The sequence below is a fragment of the Mytilus trossulus genome, chromosome 1 (genome assembly GCF_036588685.1).
Source record: "Mytilus trossulus isolate FHL-02 chromosome 1, PNRI_Mtr1.1.1.hap1, whole genome shotgun sequence".
Taxonomy (NCBI): Eukaryota; Metazoa; Mollusca; class Bivalvia; order Mytilida; family Mytilidae; genus Mytilus; species Mytilus trossulus.
This window is the reverse complement of record NC_086373.1, coordinates 106,946,343-106,970,881: the sequence shown is the minus strand read 5'-3', so window position 1 is coordinate 106,970,881 and position 24,539 is coordinate 106,946,343. Positions and strand designations below refer to the sequence as shown.

Genomic DNA, 24,539 nt, shown 5'->3' with positions numbered 1-24,539 from the left:
CAAACCAAAAATATTTTTTTAAAAAGATTAAGAAAGAGTTATATTTCAGCTTTAAAATGAGTTAAAGATTTTAAAAATCCATTGAGTAGTTTTAGAGAAATTTATCTTTAAAGACTGTTGATTGGAGTCAGAAAATTCTGACTGTAGTGCTACCTTAACAGCAGAAACATCCAAAACTGGAGTTGAAATGAAGTGTTGTCGAGTATATGTAAAATTTTCAAAAAAAAGGTGACAATGATTAAAATAAAGGCAAAAATGAATTTAGTAGTGAATTTTAAACTATTCTAAGGAAAAAGTTGTTGACCCCTATAACATAATATATATATAAAACAAACAAACAAACAAAAAACTGAGATTTTGTCAAATTCATTATGTCATTGAAATCAAAAACAAGGTTGCTGATAAAAAGTTTAATATTAAGTCCTTTAATCAGGTTGGGGATAATATGCTAAATGTCGAATAGTTTCAAAATGAGTAAATACAATGTATGCCTCAATAAGATTATATATAAAAGATGCAGCAAATTAGATGACACCTATCAAAATTAATCAAAGATGCAAAAAATTGAATGACGCCTATTAATTCATTTAAAGGATGTAGCAAAAGTCCTGATGAAAGAATAGCACAATCTTATTCTTTTACAGGTTACAGGCCTATGGAGATTTTGAGGGGAAAATGACAATTTAATGGCTACTATGTTAAAAACCCCTTAAAAAAAAATATAGTTCTTTATGAAAGACGTTGTTCAATTTTCTCTGTGCCTATTTAAATGGAAAGACTCAAATTCAAAATTTCTCAATTGAGGGATTAAATTGCTGCACATTTAAGGAAAAGTTTATATATGAAGCCAGTTTTGCTTAAATGACTTCTCCAAAAACAAAATATCTAGCTAAATGTTTGTAGATTGAACCCAAATCCTCTTTATTTCCCAAAGAACCAATCTCTGAAACATTAAAAAATCCATAAAAATTTATAACCACAAGCAATTGCCTTAAATTTGAATGACTGAACATGACTTTTTGGGAATTAAAAAGGAACTTTCTTCTTAAAAAAATTGACAATACCAAGTTTTATTGGAAGGAAATTTTTTCAGAGTGATAAAAATATGAAAATTTAAAAAAACATTTGAACTCCATCTCACAAAGAGATAAAAAGATTTTTACTCAATTTGACATCATTGTTATGCAGAATAGCTGTTATGTTTATATTTCCACACTTATTAACTTAACCTGTTTATCAATGCTGCATTTAATCAGATATTTTGTTTCTATCTAAATAAAAGTATTTTGTGCAAGCAATGCTAAACTGTTTACCTATTGTAGTAGAGGAAGGTCATCCTGCTCATCGTGTAAAACAGCAATGATATTCCTAATGGTCGGAACATGTCTAATCATATCTTCTGGATTGATATGGTTACATTTTGATATGAAAAATAGCATTCAAATTTTACAGGATAAACTGATATTAGGTAAGATATACATTGTGTAGGTTGTATGTGCAAATGATCGGTTTGTTTTACACTTGTGTGAAGGACAGTCAATTTATATCTGAAAAATAATTTGTAAATGTGATATGACCATATAAAAGTTTACTAAATTGTGTCTTAAATACATATGCATGATTGCTTTCAAGAATAAATTGATCTTTGTTGATTGAAATTTTTATGGAAATTTTTGTACAATTTATTTTGCAGTGGAACAAAAAAATAAAGACAGTACATTAGAAGTTGGAAATTTTCAGCCACAGATTGATGAATTAAAAACAACTTTACAAAATGTCAAATCAGAGCATTCTCAGAAGTTCTCTAAATTACATGATCAGGTAAAAAACATGTCAAATTGCTCCTCTGCATCATTTGTAGGCAGTTAAGCTGCCTTATGCGAGCACCCTGGATTTGTGTGCTACCTAATAAATGCTGAAATACGTGCCATTGTTATCATCTAGCTGGCTACTATATTATTTATAACTTATTGGACAGTTTTTTCATACTTTTCATTCAAGATTACAAAAAATATGACCAGAAAAACCTTAAATGATCGTCGATTTTCCCAAAAGTTTTGAAGTTGCACATAGGAAGTAGAGCACATTAGGAATCCTTATGTAGTTTATTATCCCCTGAGCTTTTGGCTAAGATGCCAAAGAACAAATGTATAAAATATTTAATCGCCAAAAATCTCTAAAGACAAGTAGTGAAGATTTCCAAAATTGCAAAACTCGTAGGAATATTGTTTGTCGTCAATACGTAGTCAACTACGTAGATAAGTTCAACTGATCACGCTGTTGGCGGCAATTTTGAATTAGAAGACGAAATTTTCGTATCTTTTTAATTTGGACGCAGGGGTTCAAATTAGCTCTGGTCCGGGGTCTGTGACCTTCCACTTTCGCAGTCGGATGTTCTACTTAATTACTAGCTACGCCCGACAGACCTTGAAAGAAAATAAAAAAATAACTTCGGCAAACATTTTTACCAAAGTTTCCTAAAAAACGATCTCAAACTTATTTTCATCATTACTATTCTTGACAGCGATGTTCAATTTGTTCAGCCCGCTAGCTTTATACAAAAAATCGCCGATAAATAATGTGTAAATCCGAGTAAAATCGTATCTCACTTTCTGTCAAAAACAACATTGTAAATAAAATGGATGCCGCGAGATTACAATATCTGATCTGATTCCAGAAGCGGATAAGGGTAATACCGGGTTTGGGGGCTTTCAACTAAAAAAATCCCGACAGGTGACAAAATACAGCTATGCATGGTAAATAAATAAAAACACTAGAATTGAAAACCAAAATTGTTTTAAAGAAAGAAAAAGAAGAAAATATTTTGTACACCAATTTTAATGTCAAAATCCAATACAAGTGACAGCTGGGAACAGTTTATCTAACAATATATATGTTCCTGGTAACAGTATAATTTTTTTTATCAGTGATAAATGTTGGTAATGCATGTTAAATGCTTTTCAAGTTAAACGTATAACTGCAATTTCAAGGGGTATTTTTTTCTTCTCAACTTTGATAGGTCAGTTAAAATAGCTGGAAGTTTCTTATATAAAAAAAAGATGTGATATGATTGCCAGTGAGACAACTATCCACAAGAAACCAAAATGACCAAAACTTGGTAACGGTCAAGACCCCGGGGGTGGATCCAGGCATTTTAAAAAGGGGGGGGGGGTCCAACTATATGATCCCATTCAAATGCATTGATCTGCCAAAAAAAGGGGGGTCCAAGCCCAGGACCCCCAGGACCCCCCACTTAAACATATGCATGTATGGGACAATATTACAAATCATATGAAATATAGGTGGAGTTCGTAGGGCCACTCTACCCCTTTCTGTTTGAGAATTTATAACGGTCTAAATCCACAATTTTAAACAATATATATTATGTATGGGACAATATTACAAATAAAATAAATTATAAGGGGGTCCCTATGGTCACTGTATACCTTCATGTATGAGAGCTTGGAAAAATTTGAGATCATCATCCCTTAACCATATATACTCATGTATAAGACTATATAACAAATCAAATGAAATATAGGGGAAGTCCCTGTGGCCACCCTACCCCTCATGTTTAAGAACTTTGAAACAGTTAGGATCCCTAACTCTAAATTAAATAAATATAGGGGGAGTCCTTGCAGTCATGTGATTGTGAAATTGGAAATAGTCAAGATCCCCACCTTTAAATTAAACCATATATATTCATGTATGAGAACTAATCAAATGAAATATAGGGAGAGTCCTTAGGGTCACCCCACCCCTCCTGTTTGAAAACTTGATAACGGTCGAGATCCCAACCAATAAACCATATATGTATTCATGTATGGGACAATATAAAAATCAAATGAAAAGTAGGGGTAGTCCCTAGGGTCACCCCACACCATCTTGTGTGTATTTTGAGAACTTGTAAAAGATTTAGATACCAAAAAGGCAACGCCTTTAAACCATATTCATTTCTGTTTTTCATTTCAAAAAGATTGAATGACATCCAAGGTCAATCTCATAGGCGACACATATGCATATCACTTTGCTAGACCCTAACACCTGTCATTTTATTCCAAACTTAGACATCATGGACTTGGGGTGAAGGTGGGAGTCATTTACATTTACTATGGACAGGTCAGTCAGACCTCACCATTGATCCCTGTAGTAGTAAACATTTGTCTGATTTGTGTCTCATAACTTTTGTACTGTAAAACACAACTCAGTTTTCTTTCCAGTGAAGCAATTCTATTCATACTTTTACAAGCTCGTACTAAAGTCAACTTGAACTACTAACAGTCAACTTATACGAACAAATACGCTCAACTAGAAGAACTGCAATTGCAAATTTGTACCACTGCTGACTCATGAAAGACTCATGACCATTCATGGTCATGTGCATTGCTATTGAAAACCTTTATAAAATATGAATTATTTGCCTTAATGTTTAATTCATTAAATGAACATAAATGCACAATTATATATGAATGTTTAATGTTTGTTCTTTTAAATCTTTAAAAAAAAAGTTGAAGCAACATTGCCACAGTTTTCATAATTATGTTTGTCTTGGTTTTTGGTTAACTACCTACAGTGCTTACAGCGCTTTGATTATTTTTTTTAATATTTAATTTCATTTGACGTCAAGTAGAAAATCTGATACTTCATGTATCTTGATAAAGGAATTTCAAAAAGTTCAGGAATCTTACTACCAGCCAAAAAAGTTGAGAAAAGGCATTGAAAATTGAGAGAAATATCCATGACTTACAATCTAATAAATAAAATCCTTTCAACTTGTCCATCCCCATGTTGCTGTGAATATTGTCATATTTGTGGATAATTTTCATCATTGATGAATTTAAAAGTTAATTCCCACTATCTTATCAGGGATTTGGCAGTTGTCTCTGCAGATTAAGACCATACGTTACAGAATGAGGAATTCATGTTTTTAAGTATGTTTTACATATTACAGATAGACACATTGACTAAATCATCAGACTCTATAAAATCTGCAATGACAGTGAAATCCCAGGATGAATTGAATAAGAAATTAGAACAGCTGTCACAGATTCCTATAATATCTAAGGTTTGTACATCTGTAACACATATATAAGGGTTGTACAGTATTCCAGCTCTATAATAATATCAATCTAGATATTGGTGGTTGTTGAATTCAGTAAGGACATTGTTGTGTAAATACATGTATCACTTATTACAAATGTATGTCTTTTGCACTGAAGACGTAACTACATTGTAAGTAAAGATCCACCGAAATTACTTTTAAAAACACTCATCATTGTTACCTTGATGATAACTTTGCTTTCTATAAACAAATATTTATTAAACTGCAAAATTTTTTTTTGGTTTTTTTTTAACTTTTGATTTTTTCATTTCCAACAATTACAACATATACATGACATACATGTACATACAATATAATACATATAAGATAATATAATATAAATACATCTTTATTGGAAATATTTTACATTTTCTTTTGAAAAGATAAGAGAAAAATAAAAAATAAAGAAGGTAAAACAAAACACAAAAGGATTATCCAGTTACATCCCTATCTATATTTTAAATATCACATATTCATGTTGAAAAAAATATTTTCAAAATTAACAAGACATATTTCTTTCGTAACAGCCATCAAGTACACAACATGACAATAATATTTTCTTTTCAATTTTTTTTTTTGTAAATCTAATACAGAAAGCAATAATCAGGAATCTCAATACAAAAATGAATCGGACGATTTTCTTTCCTAAATGTTTTAGTTTCCATTTTTGGATGGTGATGTTAGTTTGGAATCTTCTTATGGTGTCTATATTTCTGAACTTGTTTGCTATGCTTGTGTGTAGACATACATGTATGAGATTTAATGAACATAGTTTATGTATAACTGATAAATTGTAACTCTGGGATTTCTCAATATTACCATTTCAATATCCTATGTATATTTTTCAGTCTGTAGCAGGTATTGGATCTGAAGTTCAGAATTTGAAATCACAATTAGAGGCATTGAATACATTTAAAATGAGTGCTGAAAAACAAATAACTGACTTGACACAAAAGAGTTTACAGGTAAAGTTTGACATATAATATTGTAATTTTAGTTGATATGCAAATCTATTAATAAGTGTGGTAAATGCAACTTGTGTATTAATTTTATTTTTATCCTAACATGTCCATTCCATATGGAAGAGATACATGAAGTAGGGGAATTCAACTTACAGTAAATTCACATATGTATGTACCACATTTCAAATAAATCATTTTCTGAAAACAATGTCAGTAATCTGAACAGTTTTAAACTATGTGTTTGTCTCTTATTTTCAGTCTGATGACAGAGAAAGTAAACCTTTTGTTCAGGATAATAACGAAGACTGGTCAAAGGTTAGATTTCTCTATCCTATATATATCTGTTAACTGTTAAAAGAAACACTGCAAACATGAAAACAGCAACATTACATTTTATATGCTTTTAGTTATTTTTTGTTTAATTCTATTTACACTTCATCGTGAACAATAAATTTATGAAAAACAAACAGTTAAAAAATTCCAAAATATGTTTAAATGCAACAAATGTTTCCTAATCTGAAGTTTATTTTATCAGAAAGTAGAGTCATTACAGCAGACAGTTGCTGAATTAAACATGACACTATGGAAGAGACTGGACACAGTGGACATTGTCCTGAATGGTCATCAGGTCAGTATTCTTCCAAAACTCACACTCTTTAATATTAAGATTATTAGAAGATGTGGTATGACTGCCAATGAGACAACTCTCAATTAGATACCAAATGACACAGAAGTTTACAACTATACCTTACAGCCATACTCTCATACAGTCTTGGGTGATTCACACATACAAAAAAACTTGAATTAGTGAATGCCAACTTACTAATATAAATACCTAAAAACATGAAATTGACCTAAATGAATCTTTGCATACACACATATACTATGACAGAGAATGGATAGTATTCAACTTAAAACTTCTGTGTCTACAGCTTGTATGTGCAGAGGCAGTGTAAAGCAAGAATTGAGTAATTTAAATACTGTGACTGAGAATGGATCCTCAACACAGACTCACATATAAACAGAGTGTCAAGGAGAATGAACACAGATATTATTGAACGAAATACTTTTTTGTCAGTCAAAGTTGGTGACTCATACATACAAAACACTATAATAAATAGACTACCTGATCAATATTTATATGAACGGTTTTTAAAGTGCTTTGATTGTGCTAGTCATAGAATTTTTGCTATATTTTAAAATTATTTATATAGACTAAATTTGAGATGTTGGATAACAGTACAGCACATATTCAGCAGCAGCTATTACAGCGACTCACTCCTGGTACAGCTGGAACTGGTATAACTGGTACCCTCAATCAGATACCAGAGGATGTGCAGAAACAAATAGAAACTCAAGTCAAGCAGTTAGTTCAGGAAATGGTAAGCATTTAATAATATGATTTCATACTACATGAAATCTTATTAAAAAGTTAACATGTTTTGCAAGACAGGAGTTATAGTGATATATGGTTCTAACATGACAATCTTCAACAAAAAAACTCATTATTCCATCATTATAAGAATAAACAGTTGATGAGTCTCGTTTATGCTGACCAGTCTTGTTCTATCAGAACTAAAGAAGTGGGATTTATACACTTGTCCATCTGTTTGTCCAACAAATATTTTGCCACTTTTTTCACATGAACTATTTAAAATAAGGACTTCATATATATACATTTTGTATATGATTAGCAACTTGACAATTATGATGACTTATTGGATCTTTCAGACACCTATTCCTTGTTTACTGATACTCATAATTTTCAATATGTTGAATGAAACAAAGATTTTCTTGCAATTTTTTCTTAGGAATATTTCGTCATGGGTAAAAGTAATGAGTTCTAATCTTTTGAGCTCTTTACTGAATCTGTATATCAACCTTCTGGTTCCATTATTTTGAATAACAAGTAGTGGTATGCTTAGCATGACAACTTCTTGTTTATAAACAAAGTTGTGACCAGAAAGAAATTAAGACTGAGTATAATATGTATTTTTTTAACTATTCATGTATTACCCTATTTATAGATGCCAAACAGAACAGAAGATACTAGTGATTCATCTCTGATGAGTATTCTGTCAAATATGGATAATGTAACTTCTATGGTAAAGAATCTTAAAGATCAGTTTGTACAGGTGAGCATATAACACATTCATACACACAATTAAAATTGAGACTGAAGATGGGGAATATGTAAAAGAGACAACAACCCAACCAAAGAGCAAAAACAGATTAAGGCCATCAATAGGTCTTCCACTCAGCTTGAAAATCCTGCATCTAGAAAGCAGGCTTCAGCTTTCCCCTAAATAAAAATGTGTTCTTTTCAGTGAAAATGGATGTCATAATAAACCCCCCCAAAAAAATTCTTACTTTACTAGTACTTTCTACAGGTGAGCATACAACACACATTCACAGGTATACTTTGTATAAATATGGATAGTTCAAATTATAATTGTGCAGAACCTTAAAGTTCTGTTTAATACAGTCTCTTACATTGTGGTTGTACTGAGGATAAATCTTTACAATTCAGTTTATATGAATTGAAAATCGCTCTCTTTCCATACACTTACACATGTAAATAATGATTAGATATACACTACCGTGCCAAAAGTGAAGATAATTTTACGACGTCTTGTCGATTGCGGGTTGGAAGTGACAACCTCTACTGCCGTTTTCTCTGTAAATAAGTTGAAGTTATCTTTCTTTTTGCACAAGATGAAAGTTTTGAGGAAGGTCATTGACCTGATACGTCACCAGAAGTTTGGAATCGTCTGCTTTGTTTTCATGTAGTTTTGAGAATGGCCCCAAAACGCAAGGAACTGTCATTGTCCGAGAAAAATGCCATTGCAGCATAACATAAGGCTGTTATGAAAGGACCTGACATCGCACGACAAACAAGGCACTCACACCACATCTTCCTATATCTATCCACTTCCAACAATTTATGGGGTTTTAAACCGTTTCAAAGGTCGGGGGAGTTTGGAAAACAAGGAGAGTACGGGAAGGCTAAATTTGCTAACCCAACGGGATACTCACAAACTTTGCACCACTGTCAAGTCGGACAGAAAACGTCCACTGCATGAGATAACCACTGTTTTCAATGAATACAGGGAAGAACCAGTATCTTAGCATACTGTTCAGAGAAAATTATATGAAGAAGGGTTAAAAAAAAAATCCATCAGAATTCGTGCTACAAATGTCAAAAAAGGCTGGCATGATGTAAATTGGCAAGACAGAAAACTGTGGAAGATTATTGGAGAAGGGTCATATATAGTGATGAATGTAAGGTGGAAATTGGAATGGATAATCATGTTTTAGTCTGGAGACGGCCTGGTGAGGAGTGGACTCCTCCTTGCTTAAATCCTGGCTGTGGGTTACGACTGAGTTTGATGATCTGGGGCTGCATCACCTATGAAGGTGTTGGTACTATTACTGTTGTAACTGATAATATTAATGCTTTAAAGTATATTGAGATAGTTGACAATTTTGTTTGGCCTGTTATTGCTCATCATTTCCCTGCTGACAATTACATATACCAAGATGACAATGCCCCGGTTCATAGGGCCAAAATTGTGAAGGATTACATGGAAAAAAATCAACTTCATGGTATGGAATGGCCAGCACAAAGTCTAGACCTATTACAAAGGTTGAACTGTGACAGATACTTGACAACTATATGTGGTGGCCATCTTGGAATTATCTTCACTTTTGGCACAAGTCTGTACCTGGAAAGATAAACAGAATGCATTTAACTACAAAATTACTATATAATGCTAAGTTGAGTTCCAGAATTTATTTTGAACAATTTTGGTCATATATATTGGAGTTTTATGTTAATCAACCTTCCTTGATAATTTTACTTTGAAATGAAATATTTATGTCCTTTCTTATAATTATAAGATAGTTGCATATTTATTTAATAACAGTTGAAAGCTGATCATTCAGACATAATACAGCCAAGTCAACCAGCCACTGGAGATAATGATGATTTAATGGAGTTTAAAACTAATGCTTTGGAGAGACTTGAGGTAAATAGGCCAAAAACAGAGGAGTTGATGAACTTCTGGATTTCAACCACATTTAGGGCTAGGAAACATTGAGCGCAGTGTTAAAAAAACTAAATATTTCAGTCTGATATATTATTCTGTGTTACAAACCTAGTGTTAAAGTCATTAGCTGCAGAGCCGTAGCTCATAGGTCCTTATATTATTTTTTGACTATTTGCGGACCATAGAGCTACAGATTTTCCTATTTCAAAACGTTTGGAATTGCGACCCAGGTTCAGGTCACTCTTATTTCCCCAAAAATTATTCTTTATAATGTTTGCAAAGCTTGTCAATATATCTAGTTCGTTTCGTTAGATATTTTTCTAGGATATGACGTACCTATTTATGTTTGAATATTCATTTCATTAACACTATTATCTAATTATTTCCATTTGTATACATTCTCCGCCTATTTTGTTCGGCCATATTGAATCTCGTGGTGACGTCACGAAAATCAAGAAAAGATCTCTCTTATAGGAAAACACGTGTTGGTTTGTTTACGTTGTCTTTTATTTTATTTTCATGACTCTTTGAATCAACGTACGTTTAATTAGAATTATATACTAACGGAAATAATAATTCTTTCAGTCTATTCAAATATATTTTGAGAGTTGTGATGCAGTGGTTAGTGCATCGAACTACTTACATAAAAGGTTTCTGGTTCGATCCCCAGGACTGAATTCTCTGACTCCCTTGTCACCATTTGCAAGAATGGTCTTGAAAAATGATGATAGTCCGTCATTAGGGGACGATAAATGGCTAACCCTTGTTAAGAGAGAGCCATATCGGTTGCAAGTAAAAGACACCTTTGTAGATTTCGAAAAAGAGTGAGCTTATGCCGCTACAAGGCAGCACTCGCACCAGCAAAGTGAAAAGGGATTAATATAAATTGCAAAGCGTGTTTCCCAATCCACTATAAATAAATATGTCTAAATTTATTTAACAAATGCATACATAGATACTAAACAAAGGAGTGACCAAAGCTCTGAAGGGAGGTCTCATAGTTAAGGTCACTGTAACCAAAAAAAGTTATAATTAGTATATATGCGAAGACAATAATTCAACAGATGTAAATTTTTGAAGATTTTAATAACATAAAGGATTTTTATTGAATGAGAAAGATCTTGTACACTTGTTTTATAGTAAAACTTAGCCATCCAAGTATATAAAACATAGCCAACTTTTTTTGGTATTAAAAGTTTCATATGATTTTAAGAAATATATTTTCGGTGCGTACACTATGTTTTTGGTCCTAAAATGTTGAAAATATAATCCACACTATTTTTAACATCCAAAACAGTTATATAAAATTCATTAAAATGTTGTGGTTCTTTCTCTATTCCTTCTGAATATATAATCGAAGTCACATTGAATGCTGCTTTTTCACAGAGTTTGAACAAGACCATGGATCATCTTTCACATGATGTTTCCACATTGATGCACCAGTTTATCTTAAACCAGAACTCACTGACAAGTCTTACAAGTATTGTAGAAGGAATTAAACAGTACATTTCTATTTTAGAAACAAAGTATGGTAAGTGTGTTTAATATCTCTCTTAAAGGTATCTATTATACCAAAAATTTAATAACAAAAAAGAATCTTGTAAAATTATATAAATATTATTTTTCATCTCTGGACTGAAAAAGACATCTAAATTTTGTTGAGAAACACTATTTTAAACAAGGAAGAAGTGCAACTATGGTGAATAATATTGTGCTTTTATGTTTCAGTTGAACTAGAGCCTCAACAAAATTGTAATGACACTTTTGTAATACACAAATGATAATAATGTAATTAAATTATTATAAGAATGACGAGATTTTATATTATTTAAAGGTTTGAAGGATAATGTTACTCTGCACACTGATGATCCAAATCTGGCAATTTTGCCACTGGCAGAAAATATTAATCTGAATGTAGACAACCAAACCAAATCAGGTAATTTAGGCATAAGTAGATACATCTTTGTATACAGGCTCCTGACTTGAGACAAGCACATATAGGATGTGGCAGGATTAAAAATGTCTGCAGGCTCCCAACCCTCCTAAACTATGGCAGAGGCACAAAATATGAACAAACCAAAAACAGAGGAAAAGGCTCAACTCATCAGATTGATTCATAGCAGAAAAATACTATCACAAAAAAACAGACCAGACAATGGCAGGGTATTTATATATCATACAACAACAAAATCACTAAAGACTTCAGTACAGATCTTAAAGTACTCCCAATAACTGACAGCTTGTACAAAGCCAAATAATAAAATAAATTGTGTATCTAAATATTAAGAATCAGTACATATGCAACATCCAATGAGATTAAATGAGATTCAACAAATTCAGTTATTGTTGTTGTTACCAATTTTTTGTGGATTAAGAAGAAATTGCCTATAGAAAACTTGTACTTCGTCAAACATCTAAATTTGTGGTTCATATCTACTAACAAAAGCCACAGAAATTGGTATCCAAGGAATAATAATGAATCCATGTATGATACTCAATCTATTTATGGTTCAATTACAGATGAAATGCCTGATTTAGCAACTACTCCTCGTCCAATTATCCACATGAAGCTGGTGAAAAGTGAGAGAGGTTTGTATAATATAAAAAGAAGATGTGGTATGATTGCCAATGAGACAACTATCCACAAAAGACCAAAATGACACAAACATTAACAATTATAGGTAACCGTACGGCCTTCAACAATGAGTGTCTGAGCAAAGCCCATACCACATATAGACTATAAAAGGCCCTGATAAGACAATGTAAAACAATTCAAACGAGAAAACTAACGGCCTTATTTATGTAAAAAAATGAAGCTTCTACTGTCTGTAATTAACTTCATACATCACATTCTTTTTGATTTAAGATTTTGTCTCATCTAAACTAAGTCCAGACTTAAGTGTTCTATTACAAGCAACTAGATGGTTTATTTAAATTTAGATTATGGGATCCAATCATGATTAGTCAATGATATTTAGTGAATAGTTGTAATATCATGGGCATACCATATCTGTTAAACTGAGTTTAATTTATGTTTATGATATTGTAGATTTAGAAACTGATTTACATCGTTGGGATCATAATGGAAATGGAGTAATTGATAAAGATGAGATAGAAGCTCTAGGAGATTACATGCCTGACCCACCTTCACCAGAAGAAGTAGAACAATTTGATTTTGACCATAATGGCTCAATAGATTTAAATGAGTTAAAGATAGCTTTGGGTTATAAGCCATACCCTTCAGGTTAGTAATGATGGGATATTGTTTTTAATTGTAAAGTTTCTTTAGGTAATTTGAGACGAAAATGACATTTGGTGTTGATCCCAAAAATTCCAGTGAAAATAAAGATTAATTTGGATCTAAAGGCTAATTCAGATAAAAATCAAAGTTGTGATGGCTCTTAATTGCTTTTTGCTAGAATTGCACCTTCAAAGTTCAAGGATCTTTAAGAAAAATCAAAATTAATCATAAATCATTCCTTAACTTATTGTGCGAAAGATGGCTGGCACTGTTACCAATGTGTGAGAAACAATTAAGGCTTATTAGAACCTCAAGTTTGTCAGATCACATACAAATTTGGATGAAGTATTTCACTCTTAAAATACCAGAGATAGTTTATATAATCAGATAAATCTGAAATTGGAGACTTGTAACTCTCACTTTTGTTTGCCACAACCAAATGTTATAAAACTTATACACAATGCTTATAACCACAAATATCAGATCAAGTACAAATTTGAGTAGTGTCACTGTTACCAATCTTCAGTTGTGTCCCTAAATAACTTTATACGATATGCAAGCAGGGGCATCATCTGTGTCCCATGGACACATTCCTCATTTATTTTTTTCTTGAAGTTGTTTTCATAGAGCTGTTTCAAAATTATTAGTTCAAGGTTGGGATGCACTTCAATTAATTAAATATGGGTGGTTGCATTTTCATTAGAATGTTCAAGGAATTATTAGTGGAAAAAGGTCCCTCACACACTCTCATGGATCACAAGATTAAAAGACATGCACTTTCAAAACACGTAGATGTCTGAGTGTCAAATAACATGTCATAGTGTTTATTGTTGTTTTAGGGGATGAAAGACAAAGATTAGCAGACTTGGGATGAGTTGTAAGTTTTGTTATAGATAGGATTGTATGTTAAGTCAAGTAAAACTCCTTTAGCATAATGGAATGATATACGTATAGCTAAAGAATGGCTTATTAGGCCTAAAATAAAATTTCATTTATTTGGCATTGCCGCCCGACCCACTGAAAATCTTGCTGCCCGAATAATTTTATTGGTGTTTTAAAATTTGTATTTTTTTTATTTAAAAACTCGGAAAATTTCCGGAATTTTGATCATATCCGCGGAGTTTGTTTCCAGGCTTTACTTATTTCAAATCATGATCTTTGAAGTGCTTCTTGTACACTGTATTCAGAATAAGCGCTTGAATGACATAGATTAGAAAAAAGTCTGCCAAAAATGTCAAAAAGACAGGCACTGGGAGTGGAGGTTACAATACACCATTAGATTTTATGGGCGCAGCCATTTTATGAGCATAACATGGTATTCAGAATTAAGAGTATGGCGAATCCTGATTGGTCGATATGTGCTCCCGTTATTTTTTATTTTTAGAGACTTCGTGCACTCTGCTTTATACAAAAGGCAAAATAAAAATTATTCCGTAGCCCTAAAGGCACTGAGATGACTTCAAGACCCGTATTTTTAAGGGCAAAATTGATAGGCATGGGAGATAAGTACAAAATACGCTAAGAAAAGCAACGCGACCCTATAATTTTTAGACCAAAAAATACTGTCCTAATAACTTTTCTTTGATTCTAGCAAGGTTTCGTTAAGAAAATCAACTTTCTAAAGTCTGTATCTCGAAAAAGGCTACCATTGTCGCCTATGGGGAAATTAATTGTTTATTTCAATCTGGATAGCATACCCTAATGCTCCATTTAAGGGAGAGGAGTGTTTTATTAAAACATAAGATTTTCACCTAATCTTTACATGGAACATGGATTGATGTTCTAAAAGGCCTTGTAGAGAACTCAAATGTCGTCTTTGGTAAAGCAGACAGTGACACTATAATTTGTTGGTGTCTGCTTGGCATCCTCACTTCATGGGATAGAAACTTTTCACCAAGACATGACAGAACAAACATCTGTAGCTTCAACCCTTGAAGGATCTCTTGAATATGTGAAATCTATCATGTTTCTTGAACCAGATAACAAAGCATGTTGCCATGTAAATTCCAAAACAATGCATTCTTTGACCTATAAATTATTTACTTTTACAAATTGTGACTTGGATGGAGAGTTGTGTGTTGGCACTCATACCACATCTTCTTATATCTATTCAAAATGATGCCTTGGCTTGATGGCTGAAAGGTGTACCTGCATGCACAGTTGCCTAAAGATTTCATAATTATACATGTAGCTAAAAAATAGGGGAAATAAAATATTTTTACTTAGTATTAATTATTATATAGAATACTTAGTACTAAAAATATTTTTTTTCCCCCATTTTTTCGCTATAATTATACTTAATACTACTAAAAAAATTCTATTTCCCCCATTTTTTTGCTCTAATTATGAAATCTTCAGGTGACTGTGCTGCATGAAAGCACCAAAGCTATACATGTATGGTCCACAATTTACAGGTTTATAGACAATAGTTTTGTACCTGTAGAGGTTAGCCTGGTACAAAACATGCATATTTTAAAGACTAGTCTCTTGTGTGTATCACAAACTAAAAATCCAACCCCTCTTTTCTTAACATGAATAAGATAATTCTTAAAACAAAAAAGATATCTGACAGCAACATATTTATAACTATTGTCTGGCATTCATGTCTGTTCAGCTTCTTGTGCCAACCTTCTAAATTTGTAATATTTTTCTATCCTCAAAAGCTGATCAGGGGCTGCAGTGGCTTTGATTGTTTTCTAGTTCGACAAAATTTACATTTATCAATGCTAGTCTATCACCTCTAGGTATAAGTTTAAATTTTGCAACCACAAAATTAAGGTTAGATTGTTAAGACATTTATGATAAGGTTCTTCTGTGCACTACGCTTTCATCCACTAATAAACTGATTGTCATGAACTTGCCCATATGGTGTAGAAAGGTAATTTTAAATACCATCAAACAAGCAAACAATGAATCAAAGCTTAAATCACTTATTTGTACAGGGAGCTGTAGTGGTCGAACTGATTAAAATATGACAAGTTTACCAAACTGAAGGCAACTTCAAGATGTGACATTAAGCCTCTGTTCAATAGACAGTCCCACAATTAAGATTCAATTTTCATGTCTAACATGTTATATGGTTAATAATGTCATTTCCCTACCACAGATCTGTTTCTGCTGGGTACTTTGGTTTACTCCTCCAAAAACACTGAACGTCTGACATGAAATTACCCATATGTTGTAGAATGTGACATTAACCCCTATCAAAGAAACCATCAGTTTGTACACACAACTGCAAAATGGTGCACTGCTTTTGGCTGTGATCTAGAGGCAAAATGATTATGGTTGCAATATACAATGTATAGTTTTTAAATGTAATAAAAAAAAAAAAATCCCTACCTACCTACCCAACTGCTGATGGTGTGAGTCGGCAATGCCAAACAAACAATTTTTTAAGGGTGGCCTTAACCAATTTATTTTACTAAAGTTAATAATATTAAAAAAAAAATCATTGTCAGTGCTCACATTATTTCATATCATGGAGTATAGAAATTTATGCCAAAGGTCATAGATAATTAGGTTTCTTGGGAAATCAACATGGATTATGATTTATACATTAGTCAAGAGTTACACCTTTGAAATAGAATTGAGATTGACAATTGTAGGCTTTGTCATACCTACTGCTCATATCAGTTTTTGATACAATTTCCAATGATTACATGGAAAATATCCTGGATACACAATTTTTAAATTTGTTTGGGGGAAAAAGGGGGGAGGATAATGATTGCATTCATGAAATAAAAACCAAATATGACTGACTTGATAGCTGTCAATTTTTCTAAACATCATCAGATCAGAACAAAAAAACCAACTAGTGTATTGAGCACAACATTCTATACATCTTATTCATGAACATTTCAAGAAGTTTGTCCATGAAATATATACTCAGATATTAAGTTACAAAATGTTGTGTATAACCATACTAAAAAAATCACATAAATTTTGCATGGTGTATGAATGTAGTATCTGTTCTATAATAAATCAATGATGTTAAAAAATTTGGAGTAATGTAATATGTCCTCCATTACTAGATATTATAGGTGTTCATCTTAAAGGCTGCATCATAAATGACAAAGTCTGACAAGACAATGCAAAAACGAGTGTTGTTCAACATCAATTGGTCAAGTGTTCCAGTATTCAAAGTTGGTATAAGGACATTATATAGTAGTATATTGGCAAGGAATCTTCTCTGTATCAGTCCTGTTTATCAGTCCTTCCAGAATAGGCCATCTGACATAATGACACTTAGTGATGTAATATTCTTTTCTTTGCAGGTTAATTAATTTGAGCAGATGACATACCATCCAAGTTTTTAACTTTCCAGGACATGTCATCTGTGCAGACGACAAATACTTACAAGATTATCTGTGATAAACAATGGAGATCCAACATATCAGAACAAAATGGATGACATTATAAATTATTCATTAAACAGAGTGATGTTTTGAAAAGAAAAGTGTTATTATTAGATGGTTTAGTTATAAATGGATATCCATAGAAACATTGATTGTTCATGTTAATTTGTTGTTTTAACGAAATATTAGGTCTGACAAATTCCATTAGTCTTAAACATGTTTATCTCAAACCCAATATTTTGTTTTTTTGTCAACTTTTGTAGTAAAAATACCAAGAATTAATTTAACAACGAAAAAAAGAATGAAATTATATTCCTTTTACTTTCCCTGTAGATTTCTTTTTTCACCAAAAGTTTCAGGACAATATAGTAGTGGCCATATCCCTCCATCTGTTCATGAAAAAAAAATCTCAGAATTTATATCGAGTTTTCTATGCTTTATTTAAAAGTAAACAAACACCAACTGAATAGAAAGGAGAAGAATCTTATTAATTTTAGGCCAATACAGGTTAATTCAAGGTTACTATCATTAACACAAAAAATGTTTAAACAATGTGAATGGATAAAATCTTCAGTTTCAATCGCTTGAAAAAAATGAAACTTTACGACTAGGAGATATAAAGAAGGGGAAGATTTGAGCAAAGTTCATTGTCACTATTACTAAAATAGAAAAGTTTAAAAAAAATGTTTTCCAGATAAAACATTGAGGGATTATCCTTCAATGTGCAGTTTGGGGAGCATATGTTTACTGTCAGCTTTCTACTTGTCGATGTTATTACTTGGTAAAAATGTATAGTTAGATTCACTTTAGATATATTGTATTCATTTGTTGAAAAGATTTTTGGATAATTTAATTTTATTAAACAATTTACATATATACAGGTTCACCAATGATAAAATATATAAGCTTTAGTTTCACAATGTTTCATTTGATACACATGTTACATGTTCTTGTGTGTCGTTATGCACCTCCATTTATATATATATTTTCCACATGTTTATTGTAGTCAGTATGGCTGTACACAGTATTTCAATATGTTTATATTATATTGTATCAATAGGAAGTTAAAATAATAAATGATGTACTTGTAATGTCAATCCACTTAGTAGTATAATTTGAGATTATCTCAAAATGTCAAATTCATGTGTTATTTCATTTCATGAGTTTATTTTATGTGTTTGAAGAAATTTTGCACATTGTTAAAACACAAGGCGATATCATTGTATTAAAGAAAGACCCCAGTGAAATTTTATCCTACAATTTGAAGTAATTCTCATAATTTGTCATTTATAATGAGTGCCAAATAAAAATATGTTGAGGAACAGATATTTTTTTGTGTATATGTATGCAGATTATAATTTGGAAGTTATTTGGAGATTCTAATTATGATATGCAAATTGTTATTTTTGAATAGGAGAAAGCCATAGTTATTTTGTGTTATTGGTCTCTCAGCTCTTTTTTAAAAAGGTTCCAAGGGGGGGATACTGTAGAAGACTGGTTTAAGTTGAAAATGGTGTGTCTAAATATATTGGCAATGCAAAAAATACTTTATATTTCAAAACAAAAACTTTTTTTATTCCAATTTGTTTTTATAACAATTCTTTGATCTGAACTCCCTCGATTATGTCTATACTTATTCTGTTTAGATAACATTAAAAAATTAAGTCTTTCATATTTCACTTTATTAAGTTTTTATAGTATGATAATTTCCTTTAGTAATTTGAGATAAAAAAAAAATTGGGGGGGAATCATTAACATTAAATCAAATTTACTTTTACATATTAGTAGCAATTGTATATGTTAGATCATAGTATATTAGTCTGCTATTGGGGAACTTAATTTATTAAGAATATTAATTATATGTCTGTTATCTCTTATTCAAAATAATTTGTTAACGTGGACATTTTTACAGGATGAATTTTTTGCTTGATTCACATTCATTCCAAAATATGCAAAAAAATCCCCAACAAAAATTGTTTTTAGAAAAGGAAATATATTGATATGCAATAGATAATTTGTGTATGAACTCAATTCGAACACAAAAACTATATTTTTTTTTAAAATAGTGTATATACCCTACAAAAAATTTCATGTTTATAGTTAGTGTCTTCATAAATGTATAAGGAATGCGTTCATTCTTCTTATGTCAAATTCAAAATTCTTTCTAGTCATCATTTTGTTTTTGTTATTTACACTAATTACATTGTATGACTATGTCAGTAGTTATTTACTATCTTCTAAATAGACCACTTTCGAGTTCATCGGTCACCGGCAAAAACTCGTCAATTATGCACGCCTTTATGACGTCATTTACCAGATAGAAGGGGTGCCTGTAGCCCTGCACTATTTACGTTCATCAAGAGTCTTAGTGATCGTCTTTGTGCAGGATAAACTAGAAATAATGGTTGCTCTGTAGGTACTTACTGACAATTCCCTATTGACAGCAGTGTTGATTGTCAATTTTGAGAATTCAATTTGCCGAATAATTCGTACAATATAGAAAAATAGTTTTCCAACCACTCGCTCAACATTGGAAGGGAAGTGACGATGCCCATAAACGCACAAATGTTGGTGATAAAGGCGCATATAATTGATGAGTTTTTTCTGGTGACGGATGAACTCGAAAGTGGTCTATTATTTGGGCATAACATTTATAAACAATCTAAGTCACTTTACTTTGATTATGGGTTGTATTTGACTATTTTATGTATTATTTAGTTTGGTAAGTACATATTTGTACACCTTGAGATAACACAGTAGGAAATATTTTACAAAGATTTAAAGGGTGAACACTTACATTTTTTTTTCTACAAAAGTGAGAAAAATTAACAAAAAACTGAGTGTAGATAAAATAATATTATATAATAAGATTATCATAATTTATTTATTAGAATAAGTGAACCTGTTTACTGAGATTTGTTGTTAATCATGACAGAATTTCTAACTGCTAGATAATTTTATGCCATAAAATAAATGTGTATATAAGTGTTTGTATGTGTGTGTTCTAATTTCTCCACGATAGGTATTTCAATTATACATAGTCTTATTTATGAAAAAAGTAGCCTTTTTATTTTTCACTAATGATGATTACTAAGGTTTATGGAATCATAAAGTTAAGTCCAATCTAATTATCAGTGTTGTGAGAGATTTGCAACGAACTAGGAAATTGATTTAATGTTTGATTAAAAAAGTATATAGATTATGGGGTTATTGCTGTTATATATTGTGTTATCAGTTACATGTAACTTTGTCCAATTTTATACATTTTATTCAATCGTGCTTAGATATTTAAAAAAACAAAATAATTATTGACAACAGATAAATATATCTGATAGCTGCTAGCTAATGTATAGTGTTTTTCTACATGATTATATTGGGGTAAGATACTTTAGTTTTTCTGAGTTGTATCATTGAATGGGTGTGTGCTTTAAAGATTGAACAGGACACCAATTTGATACCATTGTTATAGTCAAAATTTTAAGATTAATTAGAATTCAATGTATAATTTAAAATGTTGGCAATTTGGTCTTATAACCATTTTCTCTGAGAATGTTACCCCTATTACTTTGAAAAAGATTACATAAGTAATACATTAAGCAATGTCTGTCATGTAAACCTAGGTCATCATGCACCAATATTGGGCAGAGTCCTAATCTTGGATGTTGTTATTGTTAGATTACAGAGATGAAATGAGGCTACAACTGCTTATTTAGAACTGGTTTGATTAAAATGGTCCTAAATTCTTATTACATTACTTAATATTTACTTTTCCTTTTACTGTCAGTTGAAAATTTCAAGAATTTAAAAATAAATGAATGACATATTTATATCATATTTGGCAGAAGTGATTTTCAAATTGTCTCAGAATAACGTCTCAATCAACCCATTAGTACCAGCTCTTATAGAAGTCATTTAAGACTAATCTTAAGTCGTGAACTGATAAATATATCATGTTGGTAGTAATCTTAAGTCGTGAACTGATAAATATATCATGTTGGTAGTAAATAATACACCATCTAAGACTAATCTTAAGTCGTGAACTAATAAATATATCATGTTGGTAGTAAATAATACACCATCTAAGACTAATCTTAAGTCGTGAACTGATAAATATATCATGTTGGTAGTAAATAATACACCATCTAAGACTAATCTTAAGTCGTGAACTAATAAATATATCATGTTGGTAGTAAATAATACACCATCTAAGACTAATCTTAAGTCGTGAACTGATAAATATATCATGTTGGTAGTAATCTTAAGTCGTGAACTGATAAATATATCATGTTGGTAGTAAATAATACACCATCTAAGACTAATCTTAAGTCGTGAACTAATAAATATATCATGTTGGTAGTAAATAATACACCATCTGAGACTAATCTTAAGTCGTGAACTGATAAATATATCATGTTGGTAGTAAATAATACACCATCTAAGACTAATCTTAAGTCGTGAACTAATAAATATATCATGTTGGTAGTAAATAATACACCATCTAAGACTAATCTTAAGTCGTGAACTAATAAATATATCATGTTGGTAGTAAATAATACACCATCTAAGACTAATCTTAAGTCGTGAACTAATAAATATATCATGTTGGTAGTAAATAATACACCATCTAAGACTAATCTTAAGTCGTGAACTAATAAATATATCATGTTGGTAGTAAATAATACACCATCTAAGACTAATCTTAAGTCGTGAACTGATAAATATATCATGTTGGTAGTAAATAATACACCATCTAAGACTAATCTTAAGTCGTGAACTAATAAATATATCATGTTGGTAGTAATCTTAAGTCGTGAACTGATAAATATATCATGTTGGTAGTAAATAATACACCATCTAAGACTAATCTTAAGTCGTGAACTGATAAATATATCATGTTGGTAGTAAATAATAAACCATCTAAGACTAATCTTAAGTCGTGAACTGATAAATATATCATGTTGGTAGTAATCTTAAGTCGTGAACTGATAAATATATCATGTTGGTAGTAATCTTAAGTCGTGAACTGATAAATATATCATGTTGGTAGTAATCTTAAGTCGTGAACTGATAAATATATCATGTTGGTAGTAATCTTAAGTCGTGAACTGATAAATATATCATGTTGGTAGTAAATAATACACCATCTAAGACTAATCTTAAGTCGTGAACTGATAAATATATCATGTTGGTAGTAAATAATAAACCATCTAAGACTAATCTTAAGTCGTGAACTGATAAATATATCATGTTGGTAGTAATCTTAAGTGGTGAACTGATAAATATATCATGTTGGTAGTAAATAATACACCATCTGAGACTATTTTTCTTAAAAAATATAGTGGTACTGGAATTCATTATTAATTTTTCATAATTTATTTGAATTTTGTTGTTTGTTATAATGTCACAAAAAATATTGTATAGATGTGGTTTGTGTATGAAAGATCAAAGCTTCTGTTGAATATTAAATATATTTTACATAAAAAGTGTTCAGGATTTAAATTATGCATTAATCAAAATCACTGATATAGATTTAAGTTGTATTGTTTTTCTGAATTATCAGGCATGGTCAGACTCAAAGTAAATACTTAAACTTTCCAAATCAAGTACTGTAAATTTAGAAATGATTGCAGTGTTTTTATGTAATTGAAAAAAAAGCTGCTGTGTGAGATTTGCAATGGTAAAAACTTAGTATAATTTCAGTAATGATTTTTAACACACTATTGGTTTGGTAAGATTACTAGTCATTTGTACACATAAAAAGAGGAAGAGGTTTCTCCAAACAGAGATCATAGAATAACAACTATAGGTCACTGTATGGTATTCAACAATGAGTAAAACCCATACCACATAGTCTGCTATGACCTAAAATAGCAATAATAAAACAATTCAAATGAGACACTATGGCCAAATTGATGTACAAAACAAAGAACAACAAGAATGTGTCCATAGGAAACCAAAGCTCCACTCACACTTATATTTTTCTATGTTCATTGGATTGTAAAATTGGAGTCAAAATTCTAATTTGGCATTAAGATTAGAAAGGTGATATCATAGTAAATGTGTACTTAGTTTCAAGTTGATTGGACTTTAGCGTCATCAAAAACTACCTTGACTTAAAGCTTTATCCTGAAGCAGGACAGACGAATAGACACACAGACCAGAAAACATAATGCCCCTCTACGATTGTAGGTGGGACATAAAAAACGCATTTGATCCTGATAGATGATGGAAAACGGACAAATATTTTAACCTTAACATATTTTGCACCACTGTATTGAGACAGATAATTCTGTTTATTAGTCCTCTTCCGACGAAGTAGTTTTTGCACATCATTATTAACTACTTGGACCACTCGGCCACCAAGGCCCAATGTTGAAGAGTGGCCATTGTGTACATGAACACACCTGTAGTACTTATGATTACCTAGTTCTAAAATGTTGATTAAATGTCATGTAACCACAATGAGCTTTAAACTCGCATGCTATTATCCTCTTAGTCTTACTGACATGTTTCTGTCCTTTATCTGACATGGTGCTTTGTTCTATCTTACATGGTGCTTTCTTCTATCTGACATGCTGCTATCCTCTATCTGAAATGCTTCTTACCTCTATCTGACATGCTGCTATCCTCTATCTGAAATGCTGCTTTCCTCTATCTGAAATGCTATTTTCCTGTATCGGACATGCTTCTAACCTCTATCTGGCATGCTGCTTTCCTCTAACTTATATGCTGCTATCATCTTGCTGTCATGCTTCCGTCCTCTAACTGACATGGCACTATCTTCTACCTGACATGACACTTTTCTCTATCTGAAATGCTGCTTTCCTCTAT

General features: G+C 31.4%; 1 protein-coding gene across 2 annotated transcripts in view; it reads left to right on the top strand.

Moving 5' to 3' along the window:
• Nucleotides 1-23,191, top strand: part of LOC134696225 (uncharacterized) — a 32,477-nt gene extending 9,286 nt beyond the window's left edge. The window contains exons 2-16 of one of the 2 annotated variants that reach the window (XM_063557905.1): nucleotides 1,323-1,468; nucleotides 1,694-1,821; nucleotides 4,952-5,065; nucleotides 5,950-6,066; nucleotides 6,322-6,378; nucleotides 6,599-6,691; nucleotides 7,278-7,445; nucleotides 8,091-8,198; nucleotides 9,990-10,091; nucleotides 11,499-11,643; nucleotides 11,947-12,048; nucleotides 12,633-12,701; nucleotides 13,162-13,356; nucleotides 14,193-14,230; nucleotides 17,628-23,191. In XM_063557905.1, coding sequence (XP_063413975.1) covers nucleotides 1,323-1,468; nucleotides 1,694-1,821; nucleotides 4,952-5,065; nucleotides 5,950-6,066; nucleotides 6,322-6,378; nucleotides 6,599-6,691; nucleotides 7,278-7,445; nucleotides 8,091-8,198; nucleotides 9,990-10,091; nucleotides 11,499-11,643; nucleotides 11,947-12,048; nucleotides 12,633-12,701; nucleotides 13,162-13,356; nucleotides 14,193-14,227 — 1,579 coding nt within the window. In that variant the 3' untranslated portion in view covers nucleotides 14,228-14,230; nucleotides 17,628-23,191. The remainder of the gene's footprint in view (nucleotides 1-1,322; nucleotides 1,469-1,693; nucleotides 1,822-4,951; nucleotides 5,066-5,949; nucleotides 6,067-6,321; nucleotides 6,379-6,598; nucleotides 6,692-7,277; nucleotides 7,446-8,090; nucleotides 8,199-9,989; nucleotides 10,092-11,498; nucleotides 11,644-11,946; nucleotides 12,049-12,632; nucleotides 12,702-13,161; nucleotides 13,357-14,192; nucleotides 14,231-17,627) is intronic. The other variant, XM_063557913.1, reaches the window with a different exon arrangement.
• The last annotated feature ends 1,348 nt before the right edge of the window (nucleotides 23,192-24,539 follow it).